The sequence below is a fragment of the Lynx canadensis genome, chromosome C1 (genome assembly GCF_007474595.2).
Source record: "Lynx canadensis isolate LIC74 chromosome C1, mLynCan4.pri.v2, whole genome shotgun sequence".
In the NCBI taxonomy this organism is placed as follows: Eukaryota; Metazoa; Chordata; class Mammalia; order Carnivora; family Felidae; genus Lynx; species Lynx canadensis.
In genome coordinates, this window is record NC_044310.1 from 13,201,289 (window position 1) to 13,219,003 (window position 17,715).

Genomic DNA, 17,715 nt, shown 5'->3' on the forward strand with positions numbered 1-17,715 from the left:
TTTTGAGACAGCCTGAGGGGGTGCTGGAATTATGTTGGGTTGAGCCTGGAGATGCCCCTTTTGAGACAGTCTGAGGTAGATGCAAAGCAGAGGAGGGGCCCTTCTGGAAGGTCTTTGCCCAACCCCACGTGGACCAAAGGGGTCCCCCAGGGATTCAGGTCTGAGTTATAGCCTGGTGCACAGTGGAGGCCCCTACATACTTGAGTACACCATGGAGATGGGGGAGGCAGGGACGGGATGAACAGATTGAGAGAGGAAACCCACTGGGGAGAAGTCAGAAAGGCAAGGAGGAAAGGGGGTGGTGACAAAAGAGAGATAGAGGGGGCGCATGAGACAGAAAAGTCTGTGTGTGTGTGTGTGTGTGTGTGTGTGTGTGTGTGTAAGAGACAGGGAGAGACAGAGAGAGACAGGCAGATCAAGACCAAGAGAGAAGAAGAGGGAGGGAGAAAGGAGCAGGGAGAGAGACAGATTAGGGTGAGGGCTTGAACGGGAACTTTCCAGGCCAAGAGTCCAGCCTGACACACACGAATGGCTGGCGGTCTTTGCAGTTGATTAATGTCTGTGGGGGAGTGAATTGGGCAAGGGGGTGAGCCAGGGGAACTGAGAGGAGAGGGAAAGATCCCCCCCCGCCACCTCCAGCTGCAGCCGCCAGCCCCAGTTCCCAGGTGAACCCCCCTTTCCCCTGCTGGATGTGAAATTGCCATTTCACCCCGCCACACTTCTTAATTGTTGCAAAAATCATTTGTGAAATTGGTCTCCAACAGGCGAGAACGGCCACGCTCATTCTGACAGACACCCCCCTTCCTCCCCCTCCGCCTGCCCCGCGGGAGCCCACGGAATCCCCAAGCTGCGAATACTCAGGGTTGGTGCCGCTAGCACGGGGTTTCGGGGAGCCTGCTCGGGGCCTCCCTCGCGACTGGGCCCACAGCTCAGTCCTCTGCATGGCACGGCGGGGACCGTGCCAAAGGTTAGGTGGCCCCCCCATGGAGCACCTCGAGTCCGATGTCCCCAGCCACAGCTGGTGGGCCCTGACCCCAGGAGATGCACGCGCGCGCGCGGCCCGGCGGGCGGTGAAGTCAGCAAGGAGGGACCAGCTCTTCCAGCCTCCAGGCCAGCGCGCCCCAGAGGCCTCTCTTCGCCCAGGGAACTGACCCAAACACACATTCACACCTTCTTGACAGCTGACACAGCATGGAAGCGACTCTAAAACCTAAAACACAGACAGAGACCTTCACTTAGAAGCAGTCGCGTACTCAGACTGGCCCGCAAGCCTACGAGGAGCCTTACACACAAGCCGACCTCCACCTACAGACACACAGGGGCTTAAATTCACACACAAACACACCCCTCGGTCCACCCACAGACGTAGAGAACCGGTGCCTTAAACGCTTCCTCGCCAGGATGGAAGTTACTGATGAATGAATGAATGAATGAACGAACGTACACTATATTATAAGTATCTCTACGAATGAGTGTATTGTGTGCATATCTGTATGTGTATATCCATACACACATGCATACGTGCATACATAAAATATACAGCCACTTCTGCAGGTCCCGGGCCAGACCCTCCAGCAAGACAAGATGTAAAGGGACCCCAAGTGTAACTGGACTTCCCCAGACACATACACGGTGGCCTCAAACTTCATCTCTCAGTCCCTCTCCTCAGGGGCAATGGATATAGCAGGGTAGCACCTCTAACGAAGAAAAGACCAGAAAACCTTGTCGGGCCCCTAAAACTCAGGCCAGCCTGGTACCCGGGCTGGGCAAGTGCAACCTGGATTCCCCCTTTCCAATTCTAAAGCTACCTGGCCTCCCCCTCCTCAATTCTGGAGCCGCTGGAAGGTGTGGTTTAACAGGTTTTCTCTAGGCCCCCATTCCCAGAGTGCCTCCCCACCAAGAGCTGATGAGCCCTCCCCACCCCCCCCCAAGTGCTGGGACAGACAGGAGAGGAGGGAGTCTGTCACATGCTGAGAGGGGCAAAGGTCACAGGTGAGGAAAAGGGGAGGGGAAGGGGGCACACTAGGGCCAGCCCGAGGAGAGCCCCCCAGGCCAAGAAGAGGCTGACCCAGGACCCGGAGAGGGCGGGCAGGGGGCGGGCTGCGGGGCGGGGGCCGAGTTGGAGGGCTGGGTTTATTTTATTGTATTTTGCCTCCAGCGCTGGGCCCGAGACACTCTTTCCCGAGGGAGACAAAAGGCCTGCTGTCCTGGCGTCCTGCCCCGCTGGGAGGGCGGTTCGCCCCAGGACTCGTGTCCCGGGGCAGGGGCGTCTGGCCACTCCGGCCGGGGATGGGGGGGGGGAATCACCACCCCCACTGCTGACCCTTTAATTGGGGCACTTCCCCTGTAAATTCTGAGGGGGGGGGAGCTCAGAATTGACGGGCTCCCCGTGGCACCAAGACTCTCCCCCCCAGATCTGGGGCACCACGCTCCCTGTCAGCCTCCGGGCACCAGACTGCCCTCGGAAGAGAGGTTCTGGGTCGTGGCCAGGGTGCCTGAAGAGGAAGGCAAGTTTAAACCCGGCTGCAGCTGGGTGAAGGGAAGGGGGAGACGAGGGGAGAAGACGCAGTCCCTAATATTTGGCACGCCCAGTTTCTAAGCACTCTGGGCGGCTGGGAGCCGCGGAAGGCTGGGCGAGGACCCGCCACTGGGGCGCGGACGTTATTCACAGAGAAAGTCATCAACCCTTCTCCTGAAGTCACCCTAGGCCGCTCGCCCGAGTGGCCCCAGTGGCGGAGATTTCAGAACGTGTGAGAGACATGGAGGAGATCCGCAATCAGCCCACTCTGGCCCTGGGAGGCCAGAGAAAAGGCGAGAATTCAGCGGAGCCGCCAACCCTGCAGCAGACATTCCCAAGCAGCCGGGACGCCGAGAGGGGCCGTGGGCGACCAGGGGGCTGGGCGCTCGGCCGCTGTGGCCCATTCGTCAAAAGAAGACACTTGCACAAAGTTGGCCCCCTCCCCTTCCCTTCTGCCCCCTTCCCCCAGCCCCGGGGCCTCGCTCCCTCTGTGTTAACGGGCGGTTCAAATTCTCCCCCAAAAACCAGGTCGAGCCGGGGATTAGAAAAGAGAGAGAGAAAAAAATATTCCTTGGCGATTTCTTTTCGTTATTGGTCCTCGCCTCCCTTCCGCCTTTTCCATCTCATGAATAAAAGAAAAGTCCGAACCTATCCGATCTCGTTCGCTGCCTCCCCCCCCCCGCCGCCGCCACCCCCGTCCCCCCCACTCCTCCTAGTACTCCAGCTGAGCACTTTTGCACAACTTACCCGGCGGATCGCTCGCCCCCTCGCTTCCCCTCTTGCCTTCCCAACCCCTTCACCCCAGTCGCCTCCCCTCCAGCCCCGAAACTCCGACAGAGCCACCTCGTCCCTCCCCGAGCCTTGTGGGGGGCGGGGGGCGAAAGCCGGTGCGCGAGGGGGACGTGAGTGTGGTCTGCAGCGAGGCGTGGAGGGGAGCGCAGGGAGGGAGCGGGCGAGCGCGGGAGTAAATATATAAATAAATACGGGCGAGATCCCACTCGGCAGCCTCTCGGCTCAGAAACTTTGGCCGGAGCGCGCGAGCGCGCACGGCCGCCCGTCCGAGGCCGGGCCCTGCCTCCGGCCGCGGCTCCCCCCTCCCTGCCCCAGCCCCGCTCCGCCGCCGGCCTCGCCTCCCGGTTCTGCCCGGCGCATCCGCCCGCACAACTTCTGGCCGAGCGGAGCGGGCACAGGCGGACTTGGGGTTGGCGTGTTTGTTTGTTTGAACTTCCCTGTCGCCACCTTCCCCCCCTCCCGACCGCCCCCTCCACCAACCTCCGCCCCCCACCTCGCCCCCCTCCCCAGCTTCTGGACGCGAACGGCTGCAGCCGGGGGTGGGGGTGGGGGCAGGGAGCGCGTGGAGAGGGGAGGGGGGAAGAGGTTAAAAAAAGCGAAGTGGCAGAAGAAGGAAAGAAAGAGAGCGCAGCGGGGGTGAAGGGAGCGGACGGGCAGCGATTTTTGCCGACTCTGGACTCGTCCCCGGCGTGCGCGAGAATGGCGGCCCTTCCCGGCACCGTCCCCAGGATGATGCGGCCGGCGCCCGGGCAGAACTACCCGCGCACGGCTTTCCTCTGGAAGGTAGAGCGCCTCCGCGCCTCCGCCGGAGCCCGGGGTCCGCGGAAACGCAGGCCATCTCCAGGGGTGGCGGCGGCGCCAGCGGCAGCGGGGCGGGAGGAGGGGGGGCGCGCTCCCCGTCTCATCTGGGACGGAGTCCGGGCGCTGGACCCCGGAAGTTTCCGGGGCCGACACTTGTCCGTTTCTGCGTGGCTTTCGGTGGCCGGCGGCCCGGCCTCACAGGTCGCGCGGGCCCTGGCCTTCCTCCGCCGGGCGGAACCCGGGGCAGATTTCGGCCCCTAGGAAACGCCAGCTCTTCGTGAATTTCAGCTCGTTCCACTATTTTCAGATACTTCCCTCCCCCCCCCCCATAGTTTCTCGCAGCTCTCCTGCGCTCGCCCCTGCAAGCGCGTCCTACTCCTCGTTCCGAATTGTTCTTTTTTGTTTGTTGTTTCCCCACTGCTGGGATGGTCTTCCAGAACCCCTTTTATTTCGAAATGCCGACAGCATGTGGATAGTGTGTGTGTCCAAACCAGGAAGGTTCTCCGCTTCTTCCAAAGCAACAGTCAGAAACTCCTGCTCTTGGGGTCTGGAAACAAACTAATGCGAAATAATCGATAGCAACGATTTCCCCCGGCCCCACCCCAAACTTTTCACTTGGGCTTCGGAACTCTGGAACTCTCCTGGGAGGGGACCCCGGGACGGGGAAAGTGCGCGATTCTGTAATGCGTCCTCCCTAAAGAAATACCCAGCGCCGGGGCGAGCAGGGAAGGACGCACCGTGGACGGTTCCCGGCTCCAGAAAGGGTGCGAGTGGGCTGCCGAGCCCCTTTCCTGCGGGTTTTTTTTTTTCTTTCTTTTTTTTTTTTTTGGCTTGGTTTTGTGTTGTGTTGTTTTCTTTCTAAACGGATGGAAGGCCTTCAACCTGTCAACCGAGGGATCGCTGGGCTTCTGGGGGCAGGTAGCCACGGTGTCACACGGGACACCACTTTCATTTTTTAATTACTCTTCTGGTAATTGTATGAGCCCCCTTGTGCGCGAGGAAGGGGAAAGGAGGCGGGGAGGGGATGAACGGGCAGGCAGCCTGCGATCTGGGGAGGGAGGGGTCCCTCCGGCAGCGGGCCGGGTGCGGGTCCCTGCATTAGACAGAGGCGAAGAGAGTGGCTCCGTGATCAAGTGCGCGCGAGCAGCCACGCAGGCGGGGAGAGCGCACAAGCCCGGGGATTTGCCGTAACACTCTCCTGTAGCGAATGCAAGTGAAACAGGCGGCCGAGGACGCGCAGCGGATTAGAACAATATTTGCCCAACATGACGGAGAATACTGAGGAGAGCCGAGCGCCGGTCGCTAAAGAGGCTCTTGAATATAAAGTTGGGCGCTCGAGAGCTCTCCAGTGCTAATGGCATATCCCGCCACGGAGACCGAGTGACTGACTTGGCGACGCACGATTTCTGATTAAATCCGAGGGTGGCTTCAGACTCCTACTTTTGCAAAGAGAGGTGGGGGGGGGGCCGGGAGCGCGAGGAAGGAGGCGGTAGGAACAGCCGAGCCTCTTCTCGCCTCCTCCCTTCCAATTATACCGGCAGCTCCCTCCACTCGGGCGGCTGTGAAATCGTTCTAATCTGCCAGATCTCCGCAGCCGCCGAGTCCCCAAATTGGGGGGATCGAGGCCGGATTAGTGCACCGGGTGTCCCCCAACCTTCTGGGAGGAAATTGTGTACACTTTGCATTAAGGCTTCTGAGGAGCTCTCCCCTCCCCAGCATACAGCAGGGACTGACCGCCTGGGATGTCTGTCTCCCAGGTTCCCAAAGTCACCCACACCCCGGGGGGGGGGACTCTGGCCCATCTGTGTACCAGCCTCTCAGAGCCCACAGGGACAGTTCATGGATTTCTGAAGCCAACTAGTATTTGATTTGGAAGCTTGGAGCATCCCTCCAGATCTCCCCAAAACGAAATTAGAGCTTTGAGAGGGTTGGAAGCAAGGAGAGTCCCTCAAGGGACAGCCAGGTGACCCCAGAGGCAGGGACCAACGGCATCATGTCACCAGTCCCTCGACTGTTCAGTTAGAAGTTGGACGGCTCTGCCAGCCCAGGCCAGAGCAATAAACACTGGTAATTAACCAGCGCCTTCTGGCTCCCTCCAAAACGGATCAGTCTTGACCACCTAGGGCACGGAGCGGACCAGAGGGGCCACATCTCACCCGCTAGTGGCCTCTTTAAGAGGCAGGCAGACCTGTGGCCCAAACTGCATCCCGGGGGACATTGGTCCCAGAGACTCCAAGACTCCATCAGCCTCTTGGCTCTGTCCCTCCCTCCCATCCTCAGAAGCATCAGATCCGTCGTCCTCATTCCCCATGGTGTGACAGGAGCAGGGGCACGCGGCGTCTGGGGGACTGTAGCAGCCAGCCATGACTCCCCCCTCCATCCTTGCAGGACCTTCTCTGAGCTTTATGACGGTTTTCGCCTGACCTCTGTACTGCCTGGGCTCCAAATGTGTGTGTGTGTGTGGGGGGGGGTTCAGGGATCCTCTGTCAGGGGTCTTGGGGCTCAAATGAGACCAGCCAGGGAGGTGTGCTCAGTGTCTCCTCCCCATCCTTACCCCGTGCCTCTCTCCTTCCCCATCTGCCCTCCCTTCTCCAGTGTCCACACCACTTGGCCAAGGCCGGGTCAATCAGCTTGGCGGGTGTCTTCATCAACGGGCGACCCTGCCTAACCACATCCGCCACAAGATAGTGGAGATGGCCCACCATGGCATCCGGCCCTGTGTCATCTCCCGCCAGCTGCGTGTCTCCCATGGCTGTGTCTCCAAGATTCTCTGCCGCTACCAGGAGACCGGGTCCATCCGGCCTGGGGCCATCGGAGGCAGCAAGCCCAGAGTGAGTGTCTTTGCTGCGAGCCCGCAGTCGGCCTTCCCACGGTTGGGGGATCCTAGCCGTAGCCCCTCTCAATGCCCTCCATCATCCAGTACCACTGGGGGGTCCGTACGCTTCCTGTGAAAGTACAGGGGGAGAGTGTCCTCACCCCCGATAGCTCCCTCCTTACTCGAATTTCTAGTGGATGGAGATAACTGAGGTTCCAGGTTGCCCAAGACTTGGGGGCCCATGAGTCATCCCTGGGCCATCCCTATGTCTGCCCCATCCCCTATCATCATCCCAGACCAGGGAAAAATCTCCCCTCTGTCTTGCCTGAAATAGTGAAAGGGAGATCCTAGGAGTCCTAGTTAGCTTTTTATTTTATTACCTATCACTTCCCTGGGCCCTCAGTCAGCTGCCTTCCTGGGAACCGGGCTCAGGTTTTGTGAAGGGATAAAGCCAATCTCAGAAGGGGGCGGTGGTGGTGGGGGGGATGGGAACCAGAGCCACCAGCCTGGCCTGGGGCTCTTGGGAGGTTGATATTAAAAGTATCTCCCTCCCCCCACCCCATCTTTCCACTCCTGCTCTCCCACCTCCACCTCTGAAGCAGGTGGCGACTCCGGATGTGGAGAAAAAGATCGAGGAGTACAAGAGGGAAAACCCAGGCATGTTCAGCTGGGAGATCCGAGACCGGCTGCTAAAGGATGGGCACTGTGACCGCAGCACGGTGCCCTCAGGTGAGAAGGCAGCTGAGCCGGCGGAGTCTGGTTCAGGCTCGGGGTTCGGGGGGGGGTGGAAGAAAGAGGACAGGAGGTGCTGAATGACGCGGAGCTTGAAGGAAAGTTGGGGGGAGCAAGGGGGACAGGAGCGTGGAGAGAGTTGGGGCACAGGAGGGACTCAAAACCGAAAGGAAGATGAAGCCAGGGAAGAAGGAAGGAGAAGAAAGTTCAGAAAGAGAGAAGAGGAGGAGGAAGGAGAGAAGGAGGGATGGATGGACAGAACGGAAGGAGGGACGGAAGGGGCAAAAAGTTAATCCTATAAGGCTGGGTGATAACAGGAGTCCTGGGCACTTTCTGCGGGAAGCGGCCTAGAGAGATGGGTCCATCCTAGGAGGGTTGATCTCGGGTGGGCTCCCTGGACCCCTTTCCCCAAGTCACAATTTCTGTTTCGTTAGTGCCACCAGCCAGCAATGGGCCCCAAATGTGGGGGCCTTCCAGCATCCTGCCTTGTGAGACAGAAAGCGGCCTGGGTTGTGCGTGTGCAGGGGCGCGTGTGCAGGGGCGGCCAGGCACGCAGGGCTGGGCCGCACACCTGAGTGTGGAGACCGCAGCACAGGGGCTGGAGGGCCTCCGGGAAGGCCCTGGGGGAGTGGGTGTGGGTGTGAGTGTATCTAGGGGATGCGCGGGTGTAGGGCACAAGTGTGTGCAAGGATGCGTATAGGAAAGCCACCGTGAGATGCCCCAGGTGGGTCAGCTTCCCTAGCGAGTGACTGTCCTTAGGTAGAGACGCTTAACCGGGGAGGGGGGCAGCGGGTGTGAATCTCATTGCCGCGTGTTGGGGGGGGGGGCGGGGGCTTTCTCCAGGGGCCCAGGTTGCGCCGGGCTCCGCTGCCCCAACGACTTATACTCGCTCTTTTGCCTTTGAATTTCTGAGGTTTAGTGAGTTCGATTAGCCGCGTGCTCAGAATCAAGTTCGGGAAGAAAGAGGAGGAGGATGAAGCGGACAAGAAGGAGGAGGACGGCGAGAAGAAAGCCAAGCACAGCATCGACGGCATCCTGGGAGACAAAGGTAGGGAGCCTCCCGGGGAACGAAAGGAGGAGAAGGCGCGTAGAGCGGGGGCGGCGCGAGTTCCGAGCAGAGGCTGGAGAACCGAAAGTCGAGGGAGGATAGCGACTAAGGGGGGGGGGGGCGGGGGGGGGCAGAAGGGAGCCCCTCGAGGGTTTGCCGAGAGCGCCCCCTACGGCGAAGGGGCCAGGGCAGGGCGCGGAGCGGGAGCAGACGGACCCGCCTCCCGGGGAGCCGGCGGCAGGTTGGTGCACTGCGCGCCGCCGAGTGCGCGAGGCCCGCGCGCAGGGCCTCGCCGAGCCCTCCGGCGCGTGTGTCCTCCGGCGCTGGCGTTTTGGCGGCTGTCCCGGCGTGGATCTATTATTTATAGGAAACTTGGGCAAGGGCGGGGGGGGGGGCGAGGAAGGAGGAGCCGGCCCGCGGCTCCCTAAATGAATTTGTTAACCAGACCCGCACACGCTCTCTAAACGGTCCCTTGAAACCCTGCCTGACAGTTGACTGACCGCTGCAATCAATAAAAATTAGCGAGGGCCGCGTGGGCCGCCGCCGAACCCTCAGCCTCGCGTTGTCAGGGCGCGCGGACCGAGGCAGCGCCGAGTGGGTGCAGACGGGCGCACGAGGCAGAGGCCAAGTTCCCAGAGGCCCGGGGTGGGGAGGTCTCGGGCGAGGAGAAAGATTGGGACGCTCCTCGCACTCTCCCCACTTTTCAGCGCGGCTGGGCCGCTGCCGGGAGTCTGAGCCTGGCGCCCGGCTTTTTCCCCGGATCTGCCAGGGAAGGCATTTATCTTTCAAGCGCCTGCACGCCCCGGGAAAGGGGGGTGTGCTTTTGTTTATTGAGGGGGGTGCGGGGGAAGTTTCGGGAGAAGGGGAAGTCTTTCTCATTACCCCTCCCCTCGGAGTTCTCTCTGAGACTGCGTCTTCCGTGGGGGCATGGAGGAGAGACAGAAAGACAAGAGCCAGAGCTGGGGAGGCTGGCTGGGGAGAAGAAGCAAGCCCCCCAGCAGGCATGCGGGGCCGGGGCAGGGGTGGGGGGCTGCAGGCAGGCAGACAGCAAAGACAGTGCTCCTGTGAACCAGCAAAACAGTAGCTTTGTGGAAAGTGGGGAAGCGCCCCGAACCTGGGAACTTGGAAGGAGCACATTTGGCTGGAATTTCTTTGCAGAGGTTTCTCGAGGTACCTCCCTCCTTGCGTCCTGCGAACTTCCAGCCCGGGTCTCTCCCCAGTTTTCAGCAGGCTCTCCCAACCTTGAAGATGAACTTCAGAGACAAAGCCCGCTTCCAAGACAACACCCAGGGAGGCCCAGCCCCCACTGGCCTGGTGGAGGGGGAAGGTGGGAGGAGGGGCAGGGGCAGCCCCTTTTGAGTGCAGCCTAGAGCTGGGGAAGGGGCGGGCTATTGACATTCAGGGCCCCAAGTGGAGCCCAGTCCCGCCAGGGACAAAAGGGCGAGGGAAGAAAGGGAGGGAGCCGCGCCTGGCACCCTGCTGCGCCGGGCCTGTCGCACAGCCGCCTCAGGTCTGCAGTGGGAAGGGGTCCTGTGCCGCCAAGGAGCGCCTCTGGCTTGGCCCAGGCGGCCCTGAGCCCTGCGACCCCCTGTGGGGGGACCCACTCCTTACTTCAGTTTGTAGCAGAAAGGGGCTTGGGGCACTTCCTTTTTTTGTGGGGTGGGGCACATTGAACTTGAAGGGCTCTTTTCTGGTGCCTTACCACACGGCGGCGGATGCGTTTCTGGGAGGTACCGGGGGAGAGGCGGAAGGAGGTTTGGTTTTATTTGGAGAGACTTTAGGTGTGCGTGTGTGTGGGGGGTTTGTCCAGTTCGGTCTGTCCTGAGAAAGAAGGAAGGGAAGGGGATAGAAAGGGTGGGCTTTGGGGAGCCCTCCGCCTCCAGGGAGGTCCTGCGCTTCTGGTGTTGGTCAGGGCTTACGAAACCAGCTAACAGGCAACTTCGCTGCAGAGAGGATTTCCCTGCAGCACAACCAGGAAGCTCCAGTTCTCCAGGGGTTTTCGGGGAGGAGGCAGAGAGCACAGGAGCTGAGTCTGGAGAGGAGTTGCAGAAATGAAATGGCACCCGTGGGTCTGGTATCCAGAAAGCCCAGCAGTTTTCTGAGTGACAGTGGGCATGTCGGGCGCCGGGACTGTGGGCTGGGTGCCTGTGTCAGCGCATGTGACTCTCCGTGTGGCTCTTTGCCCGTGGCCCTCTGGATCGTGGTGCCGTGGGGCTGTATTCTGTGCAACCCCGGTTCCGTGTGGCTGTGCAGGGTGGTCGTACGTGGGTGTGAATGGGCAGAGCGACCGTGGGGATGAGTGAGGGTTGCCTGTCCATCTGGCGACAAGTCACATCAGCCCCCTGAGTACCTGGGCAGGCATCCCAGGCGACCACCGCCCCCCCCCCCAGTGGGAACCTCTCCTCTCCCTCCTAGGCCCCGGCCATCAGCTTCACGGCCAAGTTAGAGGTGAAAAGACCCCTTAACCTCCACCCAAGCCGGCCAGGTGGGGAGAGGCAGAGACCCCTCAAAGCGCAGAGCAGCGGGAGGGGTGCGCGCCCACAAACTTTGTTTTGGTTCCTTGCTCTTGACGAACGCTTCTCCGGGGGTTGCCCCTCTCGTGGCGGGGAGCCTTGGAAGAAGGGGTTTAAGAGCTCTCCTCTTTAAGCGCTAAAGAGAGATCCCTCCCTGAGTCCGTTTTTCCCTATCGTCCGCTTGGCATTTAATAATGTTAAGACTTATTAGAGCTGGTAATGAAAACTGGGACTCCTGAATAGGAAACTGTGTAGAGGGGGTGTAATAGCTTCCAGGCATGGTAAGAAACTATTTATCCGCAATCAGTCCTCACTCTCAGAGTTTGAAGCACAAACGTTAAGTTGAAGGGTTTAAAGCAGATTAAATTGAGCTTTTATTTCTGTGCACTTTCATCTCTGAACAGCTCACTCCTGCTCCCCTTGGGCTGATATTCATGAGGCTGTTCGTATTTTTTTTTTTTTTTTGCTCTTATCCTTGTTAAGACCGAGTTATTAGGATTGTTGGTGCTGAGAATTTCAGACCGCTGCGGAGAGGGGCTCCGGCCACGCTCTGCTCACCTGGAGAGGGACATGGACAGTTCTTGCCCTCATCCACTTGGACCCTCTTCCCCTCAGCCCTGCTCCGAGGACCAGGGGAGAGACAGGCCGGAGACCCAAGTGGGAAAGGACTGGAGGAGGGACGGAGAAGAAAAAGATTTGCCTAGCCTGAGCCCAGAGAGACTCTGCTGGGAAATTTGATAGGGGTTTGCAAAAGTCGAGCCATCTCTCTGGGGGAACTAAGGGGGCCAGTGTAAAGAAATGGGGGGGGAGCAATATCAGTAGTAATCAGCACCCCCAAACCTCATGCCTCTGACGTTGCACAAACGTAGGCTGAAACTGACCAGATCAGACGTGGGGCTCCATCTGGGCCTCTGGGGTACGGCGCCCAGAGAGGTCACCATTAATACGATATAAGGAGGGAGAGGGGGGACTCACAAACCGAAAAGAAGAGGGTGCATTTTCCTCTGTGGGGGAGAGTGCCATGGTCACAGCCGGGCGGAGACTTTGCTGACTTCCCCGGGTGGGAAAGACCGACCGAGGTGGGGGCGAGGGGGCTGCTGTGTAAGGCAGATCTGTGTTTCTTTCCCTCTTTCCTTAATGTATTTTTAAAGCCGCGAACGTACAGGTGTGGAGTGGCAAATAACGGAGGAGGATCGGAAGGGAGAGGAGAGCCCCGAAGTGTCGGTTTTAGACACTTGTAAAAAGAGGTGGGAAACAATTTAATTGGCAGCGCGGATAGCTGCTAATGCGGTTTTCGGTCGTTCGCTACAACTGGAGGAAGCTGTTTGATTGTGTGTACAAGGACCTGCTAAATTTAATTAGGCTCCGGGGGAGCGCATGAATAGGGGAAGGGGGGGCTCGGCTCCCCTCAGCCCACACCGTTTTGTTTTTTTTTTTTTTCCTTTTTTCCCTTCCCCCGGCTTCACACCTGGAAGGGGCATTGTTTACCGGATAGGCGCGAGCGGCCGAGGCAAAGGGAGGCGGCGCGGAGGGAGCGGGGCCTTGGGAGCGTGAGCCGGGAGGGGACGGAGATAGTCCATTTATCAAGAAACACTCTGCATTGATTTAAACCAACAAGTTCCCTCCTCTGTAAATGTGTGTTTAGAGAAAGGTAATTGACACTCTACCAAATCAAAGGATTACCCCGGGTTGGCAATCTAATCAAACAGAGTCCAGGCGGGATTTGAGGCTGTTCAGAGTGGGCTCGGAGGAAGATGGGAGGGTGTCAGGCAATTCCCCGGCTTTAGGCTGAGCTCAGTGGTGAGACCAGAGGGAGAGAGGGAGGGGGGCGAGGCCTCCGCCGCGCCCGGGTGGTGGGGGGATGGGGTGAGCGGAGAGGGGGCGTGCGGGCGGGGGGGGGAATATCCCGCAGGAGGGGGGCTCCGGCGAGGGGCGAGCCCACACTGGGCTGACAAGACTCCCCCTTTCTTCCCTGCATCCCCCCCAACCGAAGCCGCGAGAGGGAAGGAGGGAGCGGAGACTCCCGGAGAACAACAATGAGATCTAACTATTACAAAGGCAAACACTGGCGCTCGCGCGCGCGCTCGCAGCCCCGGAACCCGCGGTAAATAAACAAAGTCGGCAACTGTTTGCCAGATAAACTCGTGCCTAAATCGAGTGTGACGGGCAGGAGAGTCGAGACAGAAGGAGATAGGTTGGAGGGGGAATGAACGAGCATAATCTAATAGAAGACATTTAGCAAACAAACTTGAGACAAGAACAGGGGAGCGGAGGGTAATTATCCGCCCCAGAGAGCGAGGGAAGCCTTCGGGGGGCTGGGGGTGCGGAGGGGGGCCCGGAGCCGCGGGGGGTGGGGCGTGTTGGGGAGACGGGGAGGCGAGAGGCCTTTGGGACTCCACGGGGAACCGGGCCAGGATCCCCAGGGGCGCGCAGGGGAAGGCCTTTGGGACTCCACGGGGAACCGGGCCAGGGTCCCCAGGGCGCGCAGGGGAAGGGCTCGGCTCCCAGATTGAGGTTCCCGCGCCGCTCCAGCCTCCGGACGCATTTCTACCCGGGGTGGGGGTCCCCCGCCGCGGAGGCGTGCGGGTTTTATGTTCACCTCCGGGCACGCACCGCCACACACACCGGCTGTTTCGAGGCGTTTGTACCTAAAAGACTCGTGTGCGCGGCGCAGCCGTGAAAGGAATTAGATATTTACCAGTTTGAAATAAGCCTGGCTAAGAAGAAGAGAGAAGAGAGAGAGAGAGAGAGACATTGAAAAGACGAGGCTGGCTGGGGGAAGACTTCAAACGAATTCATCATTTGGAATGGTGGAGGGGAGATTTACCAGACAGTATTGGGAAGTTATTTAGATATTAATAACACATTTTCCTGAGGCGCGACCACGGCAGCCATCTGCGCGGCTCTTGGAGCTATTTGGCTGGGTGAAATATGGGCGTCTCAAATGTTGGGAAGAGATAACGCAATCAGGCTATAACCCTGGTCCTAAGACGGCATCGCAGCGTTAAACCCGGATTAACCTCCCCCCACCCCCGCCGCCCCCTCCCCTTTCACAGCTTTCCAAATTTTTCACTGGAATTTACATGGAAGGATTTAAAAGCACATATAACAGTAGCCTTAAAGCAGTAAGGTGATTATTTGGGCTTTTTTTTTTTTTTAAAGAATGCCTTTCTGAAAATGATAGTTGTCACACATTACATCTTATGTAAATAATACGATATAAAAACATATATATATTTTATACATAGAGAGTTGAGCAAAGATTTCCTTCCAGGTTGCCTCTTGGGACTTTCTGTTTGTCATCATCAGCAACGTTGATGAGGCCTCGTTCCTAATGGGCACCTAAAGAAACATGAAATGTACAATCACCTAAAGCCAGAGTTCACACCACAGAAGGGGCACAGAAGTGCCTGGTGAGGAGAAGCCTTCCAACTGTTAAGAGCACAGAAGAGAAACCCCAAAGGGGAGATTCTCCAGGGGCTTTGGGGCCTTGAAGGCCATGACTAAGGGGGGGGGGCACATTCCAGGAATTCCAGGAAAAATAGCTCCTCTCCTTCTCCCATCCCAGACTAATGAGGTAATTAGGAAACCCGGTTGGGGATGGGGATAAGAGGAGATTGGAAGGTGGGGATGCCCCCCTCAGTTTTTACTGTCCTAGGCCTTCCCTCTTCCCCCTCCCCTCCCCCCAACTCTGGCTGAAAGAGGAAAAGGTGGAAATGGGGTCAGCGCTTTCTGACCCGCTCTGGAGCGATTGGCCCCGGCTGGGGTCGGGCAGGGGGAGGGAGGGAACTTGCCTTCCCAAATCGAATCAAGGCAGAACGGTGACCTAAGGGGGAAACGTCGCCATTAGTAGATAGATCTCTCCAAAACTTCAAACAAAGTGGGGTGGGGGTGGGGGGGAAGGGAATGGTGAAGCTGGGTAGGCAGAGGCCAGGCAGGGAAGGGGTCCGCAGGCAGCTCAGGGGGGACCGGGAGCCTGCGAAGGGGAGGGGCCCGGAGGAGGAAGAGAAAGGGTCGAGGGCAGAGGGGAGGTGGGGGCCAAAGGAAGGGGTGTAGGAAAGGGGATATGATATGCCAGAGGGGGGTCGGCTGCACTTGGAACTTCAGCCCCCGGGGAGAGGCAAGGCTTCCCGGCGCTGCAGCCTGGGGAGGGATGGGGGGGGGTTGTGTGCGCCCCAAGCCGTGCTTCCATGAGGCCCCTAGGGCATCCCAAGGCGCCTGGGTGCTCCAGCCTGGCCCTCAGTTGGGCACCTCCAGGAGCCGCAGAGCCCCGCAAGCTTGCTGCGGAAGGGTCCGCACGGTTTCTCCGAGACTTCGGGTCAGCTAAATGGTCCAAGATTTGGTCGCCGGGGCCCTGGCTGTGCGCTGGGCCTGCGCCCAGGTCGAGCCCAAGGGAGGGGTGAGCAGAGACCGGGGAGACACAGAGGCACAGAGGGGGTACGAGAGAGAGGCAGAGCGGAGGAGAACAGCAACAGGGGGAGGGGAAGAGAGAGAGAACGCTTCGCGCTGGAAAACTGGAGCGAGAAGGACCGAGCGCGGGGGGTAGAGAACCTGCCCGGAGCGTTGGAGGGCGCCGAGAAATGCGGAGGGGCCGCGGGAGGCGCGGAGCGGCAGGAAGGAAGACAAAGGGACGCCGAGTCCCCGAAAGGCTGGCCGGGGACGGGCGGGTCGGGAGAAGCCGTAGGCCCCCGAGGCAGCCCGCGGGAGAGCGCGGGCGGAGAGGGCGAGCGCGCGGAGCCGGGCGGCGGCGGGAGGCGGGCGAGCCGCTGTCGTCCTTTTGATCCTCCGCGGCTTCCCCTTATCAGAAGCGCTTTCGGTGACACTGGCACAAAGGCAGTTCATCATATTACAGCGCGGCCCGGCGGCTCGCTGCGATCCCGCCGCTTAATTAGAGGCGAGCGAGTCGGGGCCGGCGGAGCGGGAGGGAGGCCGAGCCCGAGGCGGGGGCCTGGGCGCCGCGCTCCGACCCGGGGCGCTGAGCAGCGGCCGGCCCGAGAGCCTGGTCCAGCCGGGACCGGGAACAAGGGCGGGGGGTGGGGGTGGGGCCCCGTCATTCGGAGCGCTGCCCCTTAAACGGGCCTGTCGGGGTTTCACTGCCAGGAGAGTGAGGCTCCCTGCCTTCGGGATGTTCGCAGCCGCCCCTTCTAAGTTCTCGGCTTTGGGGAAGAAATGGCGCAGGCCGGCATCCCCACTCCCTGGCTTCCCACGCCGCAGACTGGAGGGTGAGAGGGTGAGTAAGGGAGACGTTACAAGGCTGGAGAGCTGAAGGCTTCATGCTGCTCTGGGCCCAGTTCACACCCACAGGGTACCAGCGGCCGGAGGGTCAGATTCAGATTCCCCCCCTCCTGCGGCTTGCCCTGTCCCCAAACGATCCCAGCTGCGCCGGGCAGGAGGAATCAGGAGGGGCAGAGGGCATCGTGGTGGGCCTGGGAAGGAAGGGTGCCAGTGTCGGTCCTGTCCCCAACTCACTAGAGTGTAATCTTGGACAACTTGCTCAGTCTCCCTGGCTCTAGGTCTCCTCCTATGAAAGCCAGAGCCCTGGACTAAGTCAAAGATTCTTGTCCTCCTTGGGGGGGACCTTAGACCCCTTTGGGAATTGGATAACACCCAACAAACTGGCCAACCACACAAGTTCGTACAGACAAGAATTTCGGGGAGCGTATAAAGGGGTCTCTGGGCCTCTGGAGGCCATGCCCCATTGGGAACTTCACACGGGCAGGTTTCCTGGTGACTCCAATATTCTCGAGGGAGTGTCTCTCCAGACACCCCTGGATGAGAGAGCCCGGGATGAGGATCTGGAATTGGAGGAGGGGTGTTGAGGCTGGAAGCCTGCCCTCTATCTGGCCCTTGCTGCTTCCACCCCTTTCCAAAGCATGCAGCAGTATCCACCCAGTCACCCCCATTTGGTTGTTGGAAGGGTCCTTTCTGAGGTTGCAATAAGCACAAATGTGGTTTGTCAAAGAAAGAGAGAGGGAGGGAGGGAGAGAGAGAGAGAAAGGAAGGAAGGGGGGAAGGGAAGGGAAAGAGGGAAGAAAAGAAAAGAAAGAGGAGAAGAGAGAAAGGGAGGAAGGAAGAAAAGAAATGAAGAAAGAAACGAAAAGAAAGAATTGTTTCAGAGGGTGAATTTCTTCAATCTGTAAAATTTTGTTGAGCACCTACTATGCATTGTGCCAGGCATTGTGATAAGTGCCCAGGAGCACCTGAGACACCAAGAAGGTCTCTGCCTTCAGAGACTTTTGAGCCAGGTGGTTGAGACAGAAAATAAACACGCCTACGATGAAGAGATGTGCCCCAGCGCATGTGTTTGTGTGCATGTTTACCTGGATCGCTGAGTGCGCCTCGCCCCCTTGCCAGGCTGCCTGGGTGTTTTGGTGTTTGTGAGGGTTGTCTGTATGTCTGTGTGTGCGCGTGACTGCACGCAACAACAGGATGTGTTTGGGGCCCGGGCTGGATTTGGCAGGCAGCCCCCAACCTGACTTGGGGGGTCACAGGCCTG

The 17,715-nt window shown here is 59.5% G+C and overlaps 1 protein-coding gene across 1 annotated transcript in view; it reads left to right on the forward strand.

Moving 5' to 3' along the window:
• The first annotated feature begins 4,009 nt into the window (after window positions 1–4,009).
• PAX7 (paired box 7) overlaps window positions 4,010–17,715 on the forward strand; it is a 95,956-nt gene continuing 82,250 nt past the window's right edge. Inside the window, 5 exon segments of the mRNA XM_030326489.1 lie at window positions 4,010–4,073; window positions 4,076–4,093; window positions 6,707–6,942; window positions 7,526–7,655; window positions 8,578–8,706. Coding sequence (XP_030182349.1) covers window positions 4,010–4,073; window positions 4,076–4,093; window positions 6,707–6,942; window positions 7,526–7,655; window positions 8,578–8,706 — 577 coding nt within the window.